This window comes from Mizuhopecten yessoensis, unplaced genomic scaffold (assembly GCF_002113885.1).
Source record: "Mizuhopecten yessoensis strain PY_sf001 unplaced genomic scaffold, ASM211388v2 scaffold10331, whole genome shotgun sequence".
Taxonomy (NCBI): Eukaryota; Metazoa; Mollusca; class Bivalvia; order Pectinida; family Pectinidae; genus Mizuhopecten; species Mizuhopecten yessoensis.
The window spans coordinates 381,016-399,090 of record NW_018408493.1 but is presented as its reverse complement, the minus strand read 5'-3'; the positions used below and the strand labels follow the sequence as shown (position 1 = coordinate 399,090).

The 18,075-nt window shown below is 33.8% G+C and overlaps 1 protein-coding gene and 1 long non-coding RNA gene across 3 annotated transcripts in view; one reads left to right on the top strand and one right to left on the bottom strand.

Moving 5' to 3' along the window:
- Positions 1 to 1,493: 1,493 nt before the first annotated feature.
- LOC110460215 lies at positions 1,494 to 15,158 on the bottom strand. Its single transcript, XR_002463983.1, has 2 exons — positions 14,993 to 15,158; positions 1,494 to 1,535 (listed from the first exon to the last, which is right to left on the bottom strand). It is a non-coding gene; the product is annotated as an uncharacterized LOC110460215 (long non-coding RNA).
- A 39-nt stretch (positions 15,159 to 15,197) lies between these two features.
- LOC110460214 (homer protein homolog 2-like) overlaps positions 15,198 to 18,075 on the top strand; it is a 55,957-nt gene continuing 53,079 nt past the window's right edge. The window contains exons 1-2 of one of the 2 annotated variants that reach the window (XM_021513016.1): positions 15,198 to 15,299; positions 16,951 to 16,989. In XM_021513016.1, the coding sequence (XP_021368691.1) occupies positions 15,289 to 15,299; positions 16,951 to 16,989 (50 nt within the window). In that variant the 5' untranslated portion in view covers positions 15,198 to 15,288. The remainder of the gene's footprint in view (positions 15,300 to 16,950; positions 16,990 to 18,075) is intronic. The other variant, XM_021513018.1, reaches the window with a different exon arrangement.

Sequence of the window (18,075 nt, the reverse complement as noted above, 5' to 3'; positions counted from 1 at the left end):
TAACCGATGTAAAACAAGGGGGCATAGTGGTAAATGTCCATGCTAAAATGATGGTACATTGTCTCATAATTAACCGATGCTAAGACAAGGGGATATAGTGATAAATGTCCTGCTAAAATGGTGGTACATTGTCTCATAATTAACTGATGTTAAGTTAAGGGGGCATATTGTTAAATATCCATTCTAAAATGGTTACATTGTCTCATAATTAACCGATGCTAAGACAAGGGGGCCTAGTGGTAAATGTCCTGCTAAAACGGTGATACTATTATTATTGAAATTAACCGATGCTTAGACAAGGGGGCCTAGTGGTAAATGTCCATGGGAAAATGGTGGTACATTGTGTCATAATTAGCCGATGCTAAGACAAGGGGGCCTAGTGGTAAATGTCCATGTTAAAATGGTGGTACATTGTGTCATAATTAACCGATGCTACGACAAGGGGGCATAGTGGTAAATGTCCATGCTAAAACGGAGGTACCATAATTAACCTATTTTCATCAAATTGGGAAAATGAACTTTCATCTCATTGGGACCACAAAATTACAGCTCCAAATATATGATGACAGCAAAAACCATTAATATTTTATATCTGAATGGCTAAGTCGCTTCTTTCCATGTTTGACTCTTGATTTCAATGTAATTTAAAAACCTTGTATTTAACGCGGGGCTTGCTTATTAAATAACATGGGCTCGTTCCAACTGTCAAATACGGTATTTACATAAGACAGTCAATACTTTAGTGTTATAGGTGATGCTGAAAGATACATGAAACACTTGGCCTTACATACAATATGTGTACCACATGCTTCTACAGGCCACAGACAAGGATAGTTTTTCTGTTAGCTATAATGTAGCACTACAATACCTTTGGGTATGTATACGTTAATCACACATGTATGGACTAACAGTCAGACAGACAGCTGCATGTTTTTGAAAAACGAAACTACCAGCATAAAAATAACCTTGCCATCGACAGGCGTTGTCAGGCAAACATTTTATTCTGGTTGTCTGAACTGTAATTTTACACCGGCACTTTTTCATCCAGCTCCATGTGTTGTCTTCAACAGATTACATAATAATGTTGATCTGTGGTGTTTTTTTGTAAGAACTCTTAATTACTGGGTTTTTTCCCCAACAAATCCTTTAATAACTTGTTTTTAAGTGGACTTCAATATATGTTTTCACTACACACTTTTTTCAAGGACTGGTAAATCTATTTGTAACTATTTACTTTTCACTTCTTCTTTTAGACCAAGACCAAAAATAATGTTTCGAAGTTTACAAATTTTTGACTGTGTCACTTGATTTAAGCAAATTAAGAAAATTCCCCCAGTTGCCGAACAAAGTCTTAGTATGATTTAGCTTTGTATCAATATTCGGCGTCACAATGAAATTGTCCTCATTACAGGGATCAATAACGAGAAAAGACAGATTAAGGTGAATACAATTCTGCATACCCTTTAATTCCCTAACGTATACTTACTCTTTTCCTGATGGTCCCTTCCTTTTTCTTTTGGTGCTGTCTGGGGTTCCTGTGAACAAGGTAAAAGTAAACTGTTACTCCTAAAATAATGACATACAAAATCTCAACACGGCTTCAAATTATACCTTCACTAATCTTCATCAGGGGCTCGCTGTATTAATCATTTTGACTTAACACCAGATTCCTAATATGAGGCTTTCAGTAAACCTGTGACATGACCTTTTTGACTGACCAAAATGAGCTCAGTTTGGTTTGAAAAGGACATATCGGAAACACTTTTTAATTTGATATGCTTTAATTTGCTTCTCAAAAAAAATCAAGGAGAATTTTATTTTATTTTCTGAAATTGCTAAATGTCAAGGGCCAACTTACAGCCCTACACACAGGATATTTGATACATTGAATCCAACTGCAATTTTGGATCAAAAATAAAACATAAAAGTATCAATTTCTAGATTAATTATTTACCAACAGATGATAACTACACAAGAGTTTCCAATAAGAGGCTGAGCTTCGATGATTCCCCGGGTTTTGATCAAAGCTGATATTATTCAGATATGTATACCAACAGAATATCGTTAATCACAATAGGTTTCTTTTATGTACTTGTACTGCCTTCTGTATAATTGATTTTGTTTATGTTTACAGAACTTTGGTAGCATTGATTATTAAAATAGTTTGTTTATCGTCTTTCAGGTTAATGGCTTCAAATGAAACACAATTTCATCGGGATAGAAAAATGAGTGTGTCAGGCTTGAATGATTTTTTTTCATTTTATAATTTAGAACAGTGAGTGTTCGGGTGAGGCAGTGGGTATCACGATCCTCATTCATCAAAACAATCAGGGTTCAATTCCCTGATTAGACGGCGTGAAAAGGTATGCAAAACCCAGGTGTCATCATGATCACCTGGCCGACCATGTTTTTTTTTCACGGGGTACTCTGGTTTCCTCTCACATTAATACCCCTTGTGTGCACTTCCATCTGTACCATTTTTTGTAATTTGTTTTATAATTGTTGAAAAATAAACAATATTTTTTGTATAATTCATCACAAATAGAAAACATATAAAAGAAATATACACAAGAGCATTGTTTCTACTTCTAATAGATTGGTTTTTCATGACCATACCTTTCTCACATTTCTTTATTTTGAAAATTTCCCCTGAAGAATTGCAATAAAACAAAGGGAACTTAAAATGTATAGACCCCTTCCATGTGATGTCACAGGGGCAAGGGGATCCATTTGGGGGCAGATCTTCACTCTCTGGTTTTGTGTTCAGTTGGAAATAGATATTTTTAACAGTAGTATATTAATCTTAATACAAAATGCATATCCAGAGAAAGCTGAATTTCTTTTTTTTCCTTATGTTTCTATTACATACCATGCATGTTTTTTGTAGATTTATGACAAAATCTTTATAACACTTCATCAATACCTGTTTTCTCAATGTACCAGACCGTTTACATGTTTTGGTTTGGTGTGTTTGAGGTTTTAATCTCATCAGCAAACTAATATATTATATATATAAACTGTATGTTCACATTTTCGTTTAGATGACGATTAAGACCTAAGTGCAATTATACTTGTACTACATATATCGCATATGCTGCATGACTGTCAGATTTCTTTGACTTTATGCAAAAATGATTATTTTCAATAAGATTCATCAGTTTGGAAATACGTAATATTAAAGTTTTACTTCAAACACTTTATCCTGCAACGTTATAGCTAGTCAGTGTTGAAACATTGCGACACTTTTAATACGTAAATTGCTTGTGTGTAAAGTAAAACTTTGATATATAATAAGAAATATTATGACTTTTATTGATCATTTTAGGAGCCCTCTATCTGTAGTACAAGATTAATATTCCTAAGTTTGATAAACTCTAATTTTGCCAGACATTTAAACTGTATCGAAACATGTTGGTTGACATTTAAGCCTAAACTTTACGCAGGCTACGTACAAAAAATGTACGTGTGTATATACCTGTACTGAGATGTCGTAACGTCTACCGTTGCTAGTAGTGGACTAAAATCGTGTCAATGCCACACCAAATATTTAACTGACTTCATTTTCCATGTCCATATGTCACGATTGTAGTTTTAACGTGTATTGTGTTATAGAACGACCCTAAGTTCTGCAACACTGGACATACATGTACAGCCAAATATATACTTCATAAATCAGTCGCGGCCAGGGGAATAGATCTTTGTTTATATGTTTGTGTAGATCGGTATTTTTTGTTGTCGGTACATACATAGAAAGTAACTATTGCCAATGAAATTTTGAACGTATTATCTTCGTGTTATTACTAATTACCTAGTACTGAAAACCAAATTCCATAGAGGGGATCTTAGTTATGTGATGACTAACGACATCCATTTAGGAAATTTATGTAAAATAAATTTATGTAATTTGAATCATTCCATCACATGTAGGATGGTCAGGTGGTGCAGTGGATAGCACGTCTTTCATCAAATCGCCCAGGGTTCTATTCCCAAGTTGTTGAAAGGAAAAAGGTTACCAGCCAAACCATATGTGCGTTTTCTATGGCCAACTTTGATGAAAGTGTTAAAGAGTTGACTTTAACATTTTTCATAATCATTGAAAATATGTAAATATAATTATCTTTCTCACATAAAATATGTGTTTACGTTTTATATGAGATTTAAGGAACATGCTTAAATATTTCTGTTTAATTAAAGCAAGGCTCTTTCAAGCTAAAAAGAAAATTTCAAGTTAAGTTTTAAGTATCTGGTATGGAAAATTGAATCAAATTCAAGTGGTCATCACAATTAATACCGCTTTATCACAACCTAGTTTGTACGTCGTCTCAAAGCCGTTCACTAATTATTATCTGTGGTTATAGGGCCTTTGCAACTAGCCAATATCTTTCTCAACTCCCTGGGTAGCATACAGCCAGTGCTGCCTTTTCGGCGCTCACAGCTAGCATTCAACAATTCTAGTACTGCCCAACCACGTAGTCATTTACAGCTGAGTAGACTGGAACAAGCGGAGTAAGTATCTTACTCAAAGATACAACACAGTGATGTGTCTGCAACCCTTCAGCCACGAGCACGGCGTCCTACCACTAGACCACTAGACCACTAGACTACTGTGCCTCCTAACAATTAACTAACAATTAAGCGCTTTGAATTGAAAACAATAATATATATGATATGGTAATAGTTATTAATAATATTTTGCTGCTAAAATAAGTACATGTATAGGCTAACAGTATATATGCTTAAAAATAGGCGAAAAGTGACTGTGTATTGGGGCTGGGGACAATTAAGACCGCAAATATTTCATTGCTAATTATTCAACACATGTACCACACATTAAAATGTCACTCAACCGACGTCTATTTATCATTTAAAAATATTTCCATATCATATTTGATCCAATAAGCACCCCTGTTCCTATAAGTACATCTCCACTTTTTTTCTGGGAAATAGGATGTCACCCTGTGCACTTAACTCATTCACCCCTAAAATTTCATAATGAACTATTCCAACCTTTGAATTGGAAGAGTTCAAATGTGTCTTAAGGGGTAAATGAGCTAATTAAAACGTTCACAATTACTTAGCAATATAAGTCAGAGGTCTAGCTTCTTATAATGACGCAAGGGTTTGCCACTTGCTTTGAAAGATTGCGCAAAAGTTTCAAGTCCAACTGACCCAAAACGTTATCATTTTCATCATCGCTCATTTAATCATCAAATAGATCCTTTTATTCAAAATCTATGTCAATAGCGTAACCATTTTTCAATTTCAAGAAGTTCTTATCGTTTCTGATTCTGTTGTTGTGTCATTCCCCGTTATGGAATTATATTATCATCTAAATCAACTGTAAAAACTTTCATCATCGCTTTAGTTTGTGTTGTCCTCACTCGTTTTTAAGTTGTCAGTCACGTTTGTCTTGTAAAAACTCCGGCAACATTGTCGTTTTTCACCTAGGCATGACTACGTTGGCAACTATTTTGAACAGGAAGATCTGCTGCTGCATCATCTCACGAAATCTTTCAGATACACAACTCACGTCCTTAGCGACAACGTGCCAATGCAACTGCAAACCACTCTGGGCAGCTGATTTCGGCCGGTTTGATCATAAAAGGGTTATTAAGTGCACCCCTCCTGTGTTTTTGTTAAGTACACAGTGCGCTTATAAGGTTAAATACGGTAATTCTTCTACAGTACAGTATTCCACTAAATGTCACTTGTCGGGAACTATTTGAGTTTCCTTGTCCAGAAACAATGGTATCATTAATATTATAACCATGACATCAACATCTGTTTAACTTCAAGAACAGGAACTATAATTTTAATGTCTGTCGTAAAGCATGTTGAACAATTATTTTATAGCTCAAACACAATATTTACCTATGTTTATTAAGCTTTAAATGCTGTTATTAATGAGCATTAAAAATACAGATTTTCTGAGCTGACATCCACACCCTTTGTTTATATACAAGTATATAGACCTTACGACCTTCTCTAGAACACTGACAAGTCAACAATGTTAAGGCCCCAACCATTGTGCCTGACAGTACCCCCAACCCCCAGTCTATTTTAGTAACATTGGCCTTGACCTCAAGGTTTTAAAACACCTATTACACATTTATTTTTCAAAAAGATTAGTGTTTTTGATTCTGAGATAATCTCTGGAAACAAAAGTGCAGCTAAGGTAATTAAGGGAAACATGTACTAATTATTTTTCATAAATTTGAACCTTAATCTACATGTGAATAGACTTATTTTTAGAAATCTTTAGGGGGTGGGGTTTTACATATCAGGTGAATGCAAGGTGTGTTTGCCCTTCATGGTTAACATCACATTTGTTTCCCCGAATACTTATCATACAACAAGATCTACTTACGACTGTACAATTACAAGTTGAGAAATTTCAATAAAATCCTACATTTTTATGTTTGAATTGTACATAAATCAATATTAATTTCATGATTTTTTTTTACCAAAAATGACATGGCTATATCCTTGATTTACAAGATAGTGGCCATGGTTGTATGTCGGTGACGGTTGACTTTGAGAATCCGGGCTTGTTGGATAATTATTTGAAGATCTCTGCACGTTAGAATATTCAAAGCCACTTTTAGAATAATCCATTTTTATAGGTAGAAATAATTGGCAACACTGGTTTATCACTTTGAAAACAGTACGTAAAATAAAGTCAAGTAAAAATCCTTCCTTCACCGACGGAACTTGAGCAATGAATTTTGTATGTATTACAGTTTAAAATGACTTATTAATGTACATTTTAGTACTAATTATGGAATAATTCACATAATTAGATCTTCCTCCGAGAGAAATAAATGCCGCATAATCTTGATCTCCTAAAACTTCCAGCACAAATCCAGAATTGATGTTTCACAAAGTGTATTTCATCAAGAACATATTTCCTACATCAGAATATATTCCAGCTGGGAGTAAATCTCGCTATGTCAGAATCGTTGTCAAGACAATTGAATCCTTCTCAACACCTACAGCTTGCGTTACATTATACCTGCAGCTGTTTGTAGTCAACTTCATGTTCACCAGGTAAAACAATTTACGTCAGTGACATACATATCTCCAATATACAGTCTCATTTGCATATGAAATGACAGTACACAACTGGTATCAACTGCTTAGCTGCTATATATCATAACTGTACATAGATATTTTTATATAACAGTTTTTTATCGTCGTACATATAAATTGAAAGGTGAACTTTCGCATTATAAACAGATTTGCCTGCGGATATCACCTCCTGATTAGCTCATCATCAACCTAGACATATGTTTTTCATGATATCGTGTACTCTGTTGTACATTTATATGCTACAACGATGATTTATGTTAAAAGTTACGGAGGTATGCTTTACCTGTGAAGCATACCTTTGAGTTAATGAGTTAAAGTTGAGCTTAGTTTTGAATTAAGGATGTATGCTACCTTACACAAGTATACCTGTGATTTGTGTTCAAGTTCAAGGTTAATGCTACCTTACACATTATATCTGTGCTATGAGTAAAATATTTTGTTCGAGTTAAGGATGTATGTTACCTTACACAATTATACCTTTGATTTGTGTTCAAGTTCAAGGTTAATGCTACCTTACACATTATATCTGTGCTATGAGTAAAATATTTTGTTCGAGTTAAGAATGTATGCTACCTTAAAATTACAACATTATGCTTGTGATTTGAGTTTAGGATATACTTCACATTATACCTGTAATTTGTGTTAGTCTGTATGATTTTCTACACATTATACATATGATTTGTGTTTAAAGTAATTCATAAACATTTTCCAATACATGCATTGTCTAATTAGGGTGCACTTCACAACATCACTAAATAGAACTGATTCATTTAAGGATCCCTGTCCCACTGCAATGTGATTTTTCGTATACACAGTTACCTCCCCTTTATTTATTTTGGATATATATAAAAGTTGGGCCAAAACACCTTCCGTTGACCAGGTAGTTCAGATGTTTAGAATGGTGAGAGTGATTCTTTCCAATCTGACGTCCAGGATGTGAATCCCGGTCTAAGCCCTATTGTTGATGATATTTTGTTTATTCAACTTTTAGTATTTTTTATAAAATCCTGCAAGGTATAATTTTCTTTTCAGAAAGGATTTATCAAAGGTAGGGTCATGCTTGAAAAAACTCAGTTTCCATTGTCTAGTTACAGTTTTTGGCAGTGGTACGCGGATCTTTAAATTTCCCGTGAATTTTTACCCATGTCAATATATACCTACCAATAATTGACATGGAAACCCTGATACCCCTGACATTGCTGGAGATTTTCCACTGGTATAGGGTATGTCTCCAATATCTGATTGTTTATTCTTCACTAAGCCCAGGTGTCCAACATGTTACCTAAGCTTGGTTTGATTTGGTTTGTTTGTGTTTTACGTCCTATTAACAGCTATGGTCATTTAAGGACTTGTCAGGTTTATATAGTTGGTGGGGGAAAGTTGGAGTTCCCGGAGAAAATCCACCAACCTACGGCCAGTACCTGGCGACTGTTCCACGAGGGTCTCGAACCTACGACCCAGTGGTGGAGGGCCAGTGGTAGCAGAATGTCAGATACCTAAGCTAGGTAGGTGGATTATTACAGAAAAACTTGTCTTAGATTATAATTGTATATAATTGCTGTATTTTATATCTTCTGCATACAAAACTTGTTATACATTTTCTTATGCAATACCATGTTAACATCAGATTAATCAAGTTCTATGAATATATAATATGCAAGAACTGTAATTGACCTGGGGCTAGAATTTCAGAATTATGAGTATCCAGTAAATCAAAACAGCTGTGTTTACACATCAAAACATGCTTATGCAAATGATCATGTTTAAACAGTTTTTACCTGCATTAAATGAACAGAAGTTATCTCAATAGTCTGATGATTAAATGCTAATGATGTTTTTCTGTCTACAGGCATACATGTATATAATGCATCTGTCCAGCAAACAGGAGAAAGTCTGAATACATATTTACGTTAAGGATATACGCTTCCTAACAAATGATAGATTATAGATTTGTATCCCTTGATTTTTTTTTTTTCTTATTACATAGTGTTTTAGAATCACATGATGGTAATTTGTACATTTGTTTCGTTAACTTTTTGTACATTTTTTCTGTTTACTTTTCAAAAATGACAACAATCAATCAACCAAGTAATTACCTATCGTAAAATGACCTTGATATACTGATTTGCTTCTACCTTTGAAAGAAGATGTATAGAACCAGAAGGTATTCACAACCTTGAGTGTATCTGAAAATGCCCATCACTTCACTATTAACTTGAAAACAGTGAAATATCTGCTACCACTAGCCCTCCACCACTGGGTCACAGGTTTCACACCTACGTGGGGCAGTTGCCAAGTACTGGCCATAGGTCTGTGGTTTTTCTCTGGGAACTCCGGTTTCCCTCCACCACCAAAACCTGGCACATCCTTAAATGACCATAGCTGTTTATAGGACGTAAAACACGAACAAACCAAAACCTTTACAAAATAGATAATGAAGTTTCATTCAGATACGATTTTATAAATATACGCTGATTTTCATTTGTGAAGAATTTAGTTACTAACTCAATCACCCCTACATTTTGACACTGGACTTGCCCAGTCTTTGATATGGTAAGGTTCAAAAGTGACTTCAGGGGTGAATGGGTTAACAGATTATTTCATCAGACTAGATATAAGTTATTTTTGTAGTGTTATAACTATCTCATAAATTTGTATTGGTTACGCATGGAATTGAATCGATTGCATATGTTCTCCGCCATTGTACAAGCTATTTGTGAAGTTTTGTTCAATATGTATATTTCTATCGGCCTATAATGCAATGTGTATTTGGTAATAAAATGGAATGGAATGGACCTGGTGAGCTAACCAAATATACACGCACTGTAATAACAATATTTGGCCTGCCCCAAACCCATTAAGGAGTCAAGGAGCAATGCCTATAGTTACAATTGTTTAAGATTTTGACAGAAATTGAAATTCACAGCACCAGATGTTCACGCAAATGAAACTATTTATTCCCGTCAGAGCTTGCTACTTCTCCTAAATCAATATCTGTCACCGTTATATCTTTATCACTGAAGCAGTTCAATTTATGATAAAGACTCCAAAAGGAGGCAGATGATTTTTTTTTAAATATGCTAAGTTTACCACACATTTTGGTCATTTTTTGTGTGCGATGAAGTACATATCAATAATGTAATCCGACAGCTTTTCCTTATCTGAATGAATTTATAAGTTACAGTGGTTAGAAATACTGCATCACACATGGGACATTTTCCATTTATTTTTATTTTAATTGTATTACTACAATGTAGTACAATTGGCCACTACTTCAAAGTATTAGGGAAAAATCAACAGTATATATTGTAGATTCTCAATACTTATAATTATTTAATGTCTGTTATAAAGCTTGTTGAACACTTATTTTACAGCTCAAACACAATATTTACCTCTGTTTACTAAGCTTTAAATGCAGTTATGAGCATTAAAAATACAGATTTTCTGAGCTGACATCCACACCCTTTGTTTATATACAAGTATATAGACCTTACAACCTTCTCTAGAACACTGACAAGTCAACAATTTTAAGGCCCCCACCATGTGCCTGACCCCAATTCATACTAATTTTTCGTTATTTTTTTTTTTAATGCAATTTCAGAACATCTCTACAAATAAGATATTTTAATTAAAGTGAAACAATGTCCAAGTCATTGATACAGTAAACTGTCATAATCATCATGTTCATGAATACACAGGTAGGATACAGTTACCTCTGCATGAAATAAATTATTTAAAGCATAATACTGAATTCTGAAAATGAATATGGAGCATGAATATTGGATGCTTTATTGCCATGCAGTGATTTTTATTTCTTGACGTAATTTGACTTTCGTTAATGGGTAATTAATGCATAACCAATCTTATCTATCTGGACCCCTGCATCCAGTTAAATGTATGATCTGATCACAATTAATGGGTTTGTGTTTTGATATCATAGTAAGTGCCTCTTTCGGCCAATTTCAAATACCCTGGGTGCTCACAAATGCAAATATGGTAGATAAAGAATCTGGTTTTCAAGATCAGTTCCTACAAAGTCTCATTTTCCAATATATTTTTGCTGTTATTTTTAAAACATTTCGAACATACACACTTACGTCTGAAAAATATTACCACAGTATATATACACTGAACAGCTTTTGTCATGATACATAAATCCAGGACAGAAACATTGAGAACAGTAAGGCTCACCTTTATGAGATTAAATATATTGAAAAATAATAGGTCTAAATAAATGTCAAATATCAAGTATCAATTTCGGAGTATCAGAAATTTGTTGAAATAACAAAAATTACAAATATCAGTGAATTGATTTGTTCCGATTAAATTAACCTAAACTTTATTTGTCTGACCTGTGATCACCTTTTTTAATGGATAAGAATATAAAAAAAAAATGGTAATTTCATGTCAGAAATATTATACCTGCACGAATAGAACATTTTCATCATTGACAGGTTAACATACATTTCTCAATCAAACGCTGTAATAAACAGTATATTGGCTTTGCCATTCCATGTAGTGTCCCCCCCCCCCCCTCCTTGTATATCTGTGATCCCACCATCACATCCCTAAACACAAAGGTATGAAAATCAGTCATGCATATCTGGTAATTGAGTTACCAGTAGTATGTAGGAATATGCCACAATCAATGAAGCATACCAAAGCTTTGTTGAATGAGATAATGAGGTGTTAATTAGCTACTGACATCAGTGTCAATGGCCCCTGTGTATTACAGCCAGATGATGGGTTCTGTACTGATAAGGTAATAAAGAAGGAATGAAGGTAAGCCACAGAGGGATGGGTACTTGTGGACTATATACTGTACAAGCAGGCTTGGATAATGAAATATCAATGCAAGGGAGATAAACAGATATTAAATAGACACTAACACTGAATTACTAGATGATACAAAACAAAACATTTTCAAGAGGTATATGTGTTAGCTAGTATCTAGCTATTTTTATCTACTAACACCAGGTGTTCTACTATTTATAATTGTTAAGTTATGAAAGGTTAAATTGTGCTTCTTGAAATTTTCTGTATATTTCTGTTAATTATTTTAAACATTGGAATAATAAACAAGGATTTTTTTCAGTAAAATACAATAACTTAGCATTTATGTCAAAATGGTGGAAAAATACTACAGCCATTTAATAAGACCTAAAACTGCATTTATCATTCTGATGATAAGTCCAATATTGGACCATGCATAGACCTAAACAGCAAGATTTTAATGAGATATTCTTAGCTATAAATATAAGATTGCTTCCTAAGGCCATAAAAAAAATTATAGACTGTTTAGGATTGCATGGGCAAAAAAACTAGGGTAGGTACATGTAGGTCAGATTTTTGTTTTGTTTTTTTGTTTTGTATATTTTTGTGTACCGTGTGGTCATGTGATTATGACCCCACTATTGTATGTAAAACAAAGGATTACATAAACAAGGTTCATTTGGAGGCAAATTGTGCTCCATATGATGACATTTAGCGCCAACAGTTGGGAGTCACTTTGAAAGGCAAGGAACCTTCCACGTTGTTGTTTTTTCATCAAAAACTTTTGGGTCGGGGGTAAAAAGCTAGGGTCGGTCGGGAACCCTAAACAGACATCTTTTTTTTTTGGCCTAATGAAAAAGTGTACTGGCATGTGATATTTTTCTTCTTTTCTGAGGATTCCATTTTTTCTGATTCCCCCCCCCCCCCCCCCCACCCTTAGGATTTTAAAAGTTAGAATTCCATTTGTTCCGAGACATGATTCATTCAAAAAATAAGGTTTTAAGAGGGTGAAGTGTTATACTCCTTTTTCACCTTGAATTCCTCCCTTTTTCCTATCCCCAATCACATATGTGTGTTACTGTATTCTTTTTAATTCGTTGAAATTAATCATATGCTACATTTTTGTTTTGAAATTATCAAAAGATGTTATGTACTAGCATATATATCAATGTTTACTTCGTTATCTATTAAAGTCTACATGGGTTAAAACATACAGGTGGACAGAGGTCCACAAATAAATTGATCATGATTGGTGTGATTATTACAGGTAGAAAAGCTATAATCAGCGGTTACACCAGGGAAAGTAAAACAATGTGTTCCAGTTAATAAGAGACATGCATGTTGCCCACTTTCAGCAGACTTAACTATTTTAAGTAAATTAAACTAAAGTTTAAACCCAAATACTACCACATGAATAATTCTATCTTGGGTCCATTTTGTTTTTATTTTCCGTCAGTTCCTTGACCGTGTGATTTATTTCATTTTTCCTTTGTTCATATTAATTGTCAGTGATGATATTTTACGATGCTGTTAACAGACGCTTTATATCTGGTGGTCAATTTGAAGAGTTTATAATAAATAGCAAGAGGAACCCCCCCCCCCCCCGCTCCAGCCTGCAACCCTCCCTTGACAGGTCAAGCATCTACAGCACATATTTCTCCCTGTTTCAAAAAGAGGGTACTAACTTTCCATTCCTGCATTAATCCCTGGTTGCCCCAGCACACACACCCTGCTTATACCCCGTTCCCACAGCTCAACGACCTTACGAAGACCATGCTGATCACCCTGAAAAAAGTTATCAAATCGGGGCATTTTCTTCGTCAAAATCCAGTAATTTGGGAAATTAAAGACTATATCAGATTGTTCTGCAATGCTTCTATGCGCTGCCACTACGATTACACCCAGCTAGACCAATACTGACCAAGCGTTTCTACTACATTGTTGCTACGACGTATAGGACCATACAACGTTGTAACACAGACCTAGAAGACGTGTCGCTATGCTGGTGCTGACTGTATTACGCTTCTAAGACATTGCAGGATCGTGTTGAGCATAGAGGGTACGTAGAGAGAGCATGGTAAAGGTATAATTATAAGGGCTCGAAATAGTTGACGACGATGCTGCGTTTTTATTACGACCACAGAGATTTCCCCATGATGCTATCACGCTGCTTGTTCGATAATTGCATTCCCACTACGTTCTTAACAAGACTTTGCCCTTCTTTTTGTGGCCATATCCCAGCTACACTTATTTTGTGCAAGTTAAAAATATGCGTGGGGAAAGTGTGCAGCTACCCGACCTAGTTCAAACCACGCTCATGGAGATTCTACATGCTTTGCCCACGATCTCGGCCACTTCTCGATCATAGTAGAAGTGGCATCTTTATGTGAACACAGCTTGACATATTGGTTTATTTTGCTAGAATAGAAGTGGTTGGGTCGTATCTAACCAGGATGTAACAAAAATCATTGCTTTAATGATGAGATATTTCAATGACGTGTACTCCATATGCGCTATTTGGAAGTCCTCTAAAATTATCTTTATCTGTGTTTTGGTTCAGAAATGCCACTATATATTTTTACAATATAACATAGCACACAAATGAATAATATGGCAATGATAACTTATTCTGTCTCCATATAGTGTGTATCTTGCATGGTTTGTCGAGACCCTCTCGGAAAGTCAACAGAGTTCTGAACCTGATGAACTGTAATTCACAAATTGTTTCACTAATACAGTAGGTATTTACTGTGTTACTGTGAATTACTTTGAACATTTTTTACAATATAATTTTAACCTATGGTGTCGTTTCAGATTTATTTTGTGCGCTTTACGGATTTTTTCTATAAATATTGATTTGGCAGGCCGAATTTGGCACCTGTGACTAATTTTTATCTATTAGTTTTTCAAAATATTCTTTATTATAACATACATGGTCTTAATTTGTCAATAAACAGAAGCTAATTTATTATAAATATGAAAAGAAAATAGTATCGACTTACTTGCATTTCATAAAAACTTTATCAAAAAGAATATATACAGCTAAAACGGGGAAAACCCCATGGTATCAAAAACCGACATATTGTCATTTCGGACACCACTTCATCGAGAAGGTTTAGCTCATATTTACCTGCTCCTGAGGGTCCCGGGGAAACCGAAGGAGCCGACGCCATGGGCTATTATGCTTGTTGTTCACGTGTTTTCTCTTTTCGTGGTGATATTGACTAAAATTTCACGATTTCTGAAACTCTGACAGGAAAACAAAGCAGTCTCGTCCCGAGTGAGATTTCGCGAGATCAAAATATTTCCCAAAGTACCTGTTACTTCCGGTATAATTTCTCTGCAGAAACTTGAAAGTGTTTGAAGTTCGCTTACATCGAGATAAGATCGTCTATTAGCGGAATGTAGATTCCATAACTGGCCAACATGAGTTTGGGGTGAGTTTTAGTTAAATTGCATATTGTTAACTTATATTTCATGCCACACAGAATATTATGTGCTTTTGCTAATATTGTAAAGTTTCTCAACTGTTAAAAACTATAATGTGAAAAATTCATTGAAAATTCCTCAAATTCCTCCAGGGTGCTAATCTGTTATGCAGGAGAACCCCGGGGCAAGATGCACATTTTCCACCGGTTTTTAGTGTGTTGCGTTAACTGCTTTATCAGTTTCTTGAAAATGTTTTTCATGATATCATACCTGACACAACCAGTCTGTACAAAAGGGCAAGACATAAATATTAATAATCTTATTCCCATTTCAGAAATTTATGAAAGGCAATTCCAACACCTAAAGCTCTATACATGTATAGGCATATAAGCACTTAACTGCCGTTTTCAGAACTGCTCAGAATCTATTGTTTTGTCCGAATATTTGACTTGTTGATGTCGATATAATATTAATCATAATTTAATGTATCACTCTAATAAATGTTATAGATCAGTTTAAACAGAGATGTGTACTACACATCCTTGGTTAGAATTAAAAGACTGGATTAATTGTACAAATTGTTATGTAATCATTACAATGTACTCATGTAGGTTTGAATATTTTCATCACAAAAAATAGTAATACCCGACCACACTGCAGACAGTTATATTTGTATATTAATTTTGCTGGAACATTAACAGTTGAACAGATTATATCACTATACTAAACAGGTATATATGATATTTGAACTATTAAGTCATTTTTAATTGCTCTTGGAAATGTGAAGTTGCGACCTCACACTATGTTATAAAAGTATACACATCTTAATAACAGTACCCCTAACTTATTATTAATAAACATGTTAAAAGGTTTCACTAGTTTATAGCGTGAAAATGTTACAAGGAACAATAATTTCATGAATTTTGGAGCATCAATTAACACATATATGTCCAGAATTTATAGTTTCAGTACAGAAAAGTGTTTCCTTTATATGTTTTTATTTTTATCTATTTAAATATGTTCAGTTACATGCATGGTGGGTTTTTTCCATTTAATTTGATGCCATTGCAGTAATGTTCCATGCCTGTAGATGTAGATTTAAATTTCTCACTGATCATGACAGCTATACACAACAGTGCTAGTGTTACCTTTAACCAGCACAATACCACTATATGCTAATTACCAGTACACTTTATTTGTACTTTTTCTGTTTCCCGTAATATGTAATTTAAATCAATCTTATTTGGATTACAAAGTTTAAAAAAAAAATATTGCAAGGCTTAATACCTAGTGTTTCATTTTAATATAAAATTTCCAATTAAAAAAAATCACACTATCACATTAATTATAAACACACACAAAACCATTAAACTTAACGAACATTAATACATCGATTTGTTAACATTTTAAATTGTATATATATATGGAAATGTATATTGTTTTGTTTTTTATATCAATTTTAAATTTACTTTCAAAAACAGAAATGAAGGTTCTTATGTCATTACATGTATTAAGCACAAACAATTTTATTACTTTGATTACCCCAAAAAATGTTTAAATATATTGACTATATATATATCAAGTCATGATCAATGGGAGATAACTCCTTAGTGTCTTGCATTCATTCTCATGTATGTACATGTACTGTTTGTATTACAGGACCAGTGCTAGTGATAGTGACTTTTCACAACTAAAGCGGTATGCATCATCAATTCTTACTAAAGTGTAGCCCATCAACTAACCCAGTTATTAACACTCTAAGATCATATGCATTATGATATATAGTCAGTAGATATATACATGTATATTTATATGTTACTTTCTGTATGTGATATTGTTATTATAGTACAGGAGTGTTCAATTTCATATTCCCATACAAATGAGTCCACAGACAGTTTTTTGAAGAATTCTACTTGCACCTGAGTGGCATCAGGTTAATATGGTTACTGGAATTGTACACCCCTCACAATAAATCATTACCAATAAATACATAATATTTTCCTGGTGATGTTTTAGATCATAGATCTATTGATTTAGTAATAATTTCTTTCAGACTATTCTTTTATCAAATTCTGTTTTCTGAAACTGTTTATTTTCTAAGGACACAGAATCTGTGTGCAGTATGTAAATTATTAGACCAAAGATATAATTCATGTTTGTGTGTGATTCCTGTTTTCTGTTCATCATAATAAACACAGACACAATATTAAAGTCTGTTTTGTTTGTTTGTTCATATTGATAAAAAAAGAAAAGAAAATAATTTCCAAATATGCATACTATCATAGTACATATTGAAAACCTAGCAATAAATCAATTTGAGGCAAGAGGAAGTATTCAAAATAGATGGTCATGCGACTGGAATCACACCTTTACATTTGTTTTGTATAATAATTGATAACCTTCATGAGTCCAGATGTTTGGATTTTATAGGGAAACTAATTATCAGACTGGAAAAAAATCATTTTAAAACATAACTATGTAATTTACATTCAAGTGATTATTGACCATAGTAATTAACATATTAAATCAAATTCAAACAATTTATATACTAATCATGCATATTTATCATGGGGGAGACGGTTTTAACTAATTAGCATGCACATAGTATAATACAGCACTAACATATATATTTTGTTATTAGAAGTTAAGTATTAGTTGTACATTGTCTAATACATGTATAGTTATACTATTGCATCATAAAATAATTAATCTTAGCAAATCAAAGGATTTGGAGATTTGTGTTGTGAAATAAATCTGTTTGGAAAAACGTTTTTATTTAACTGG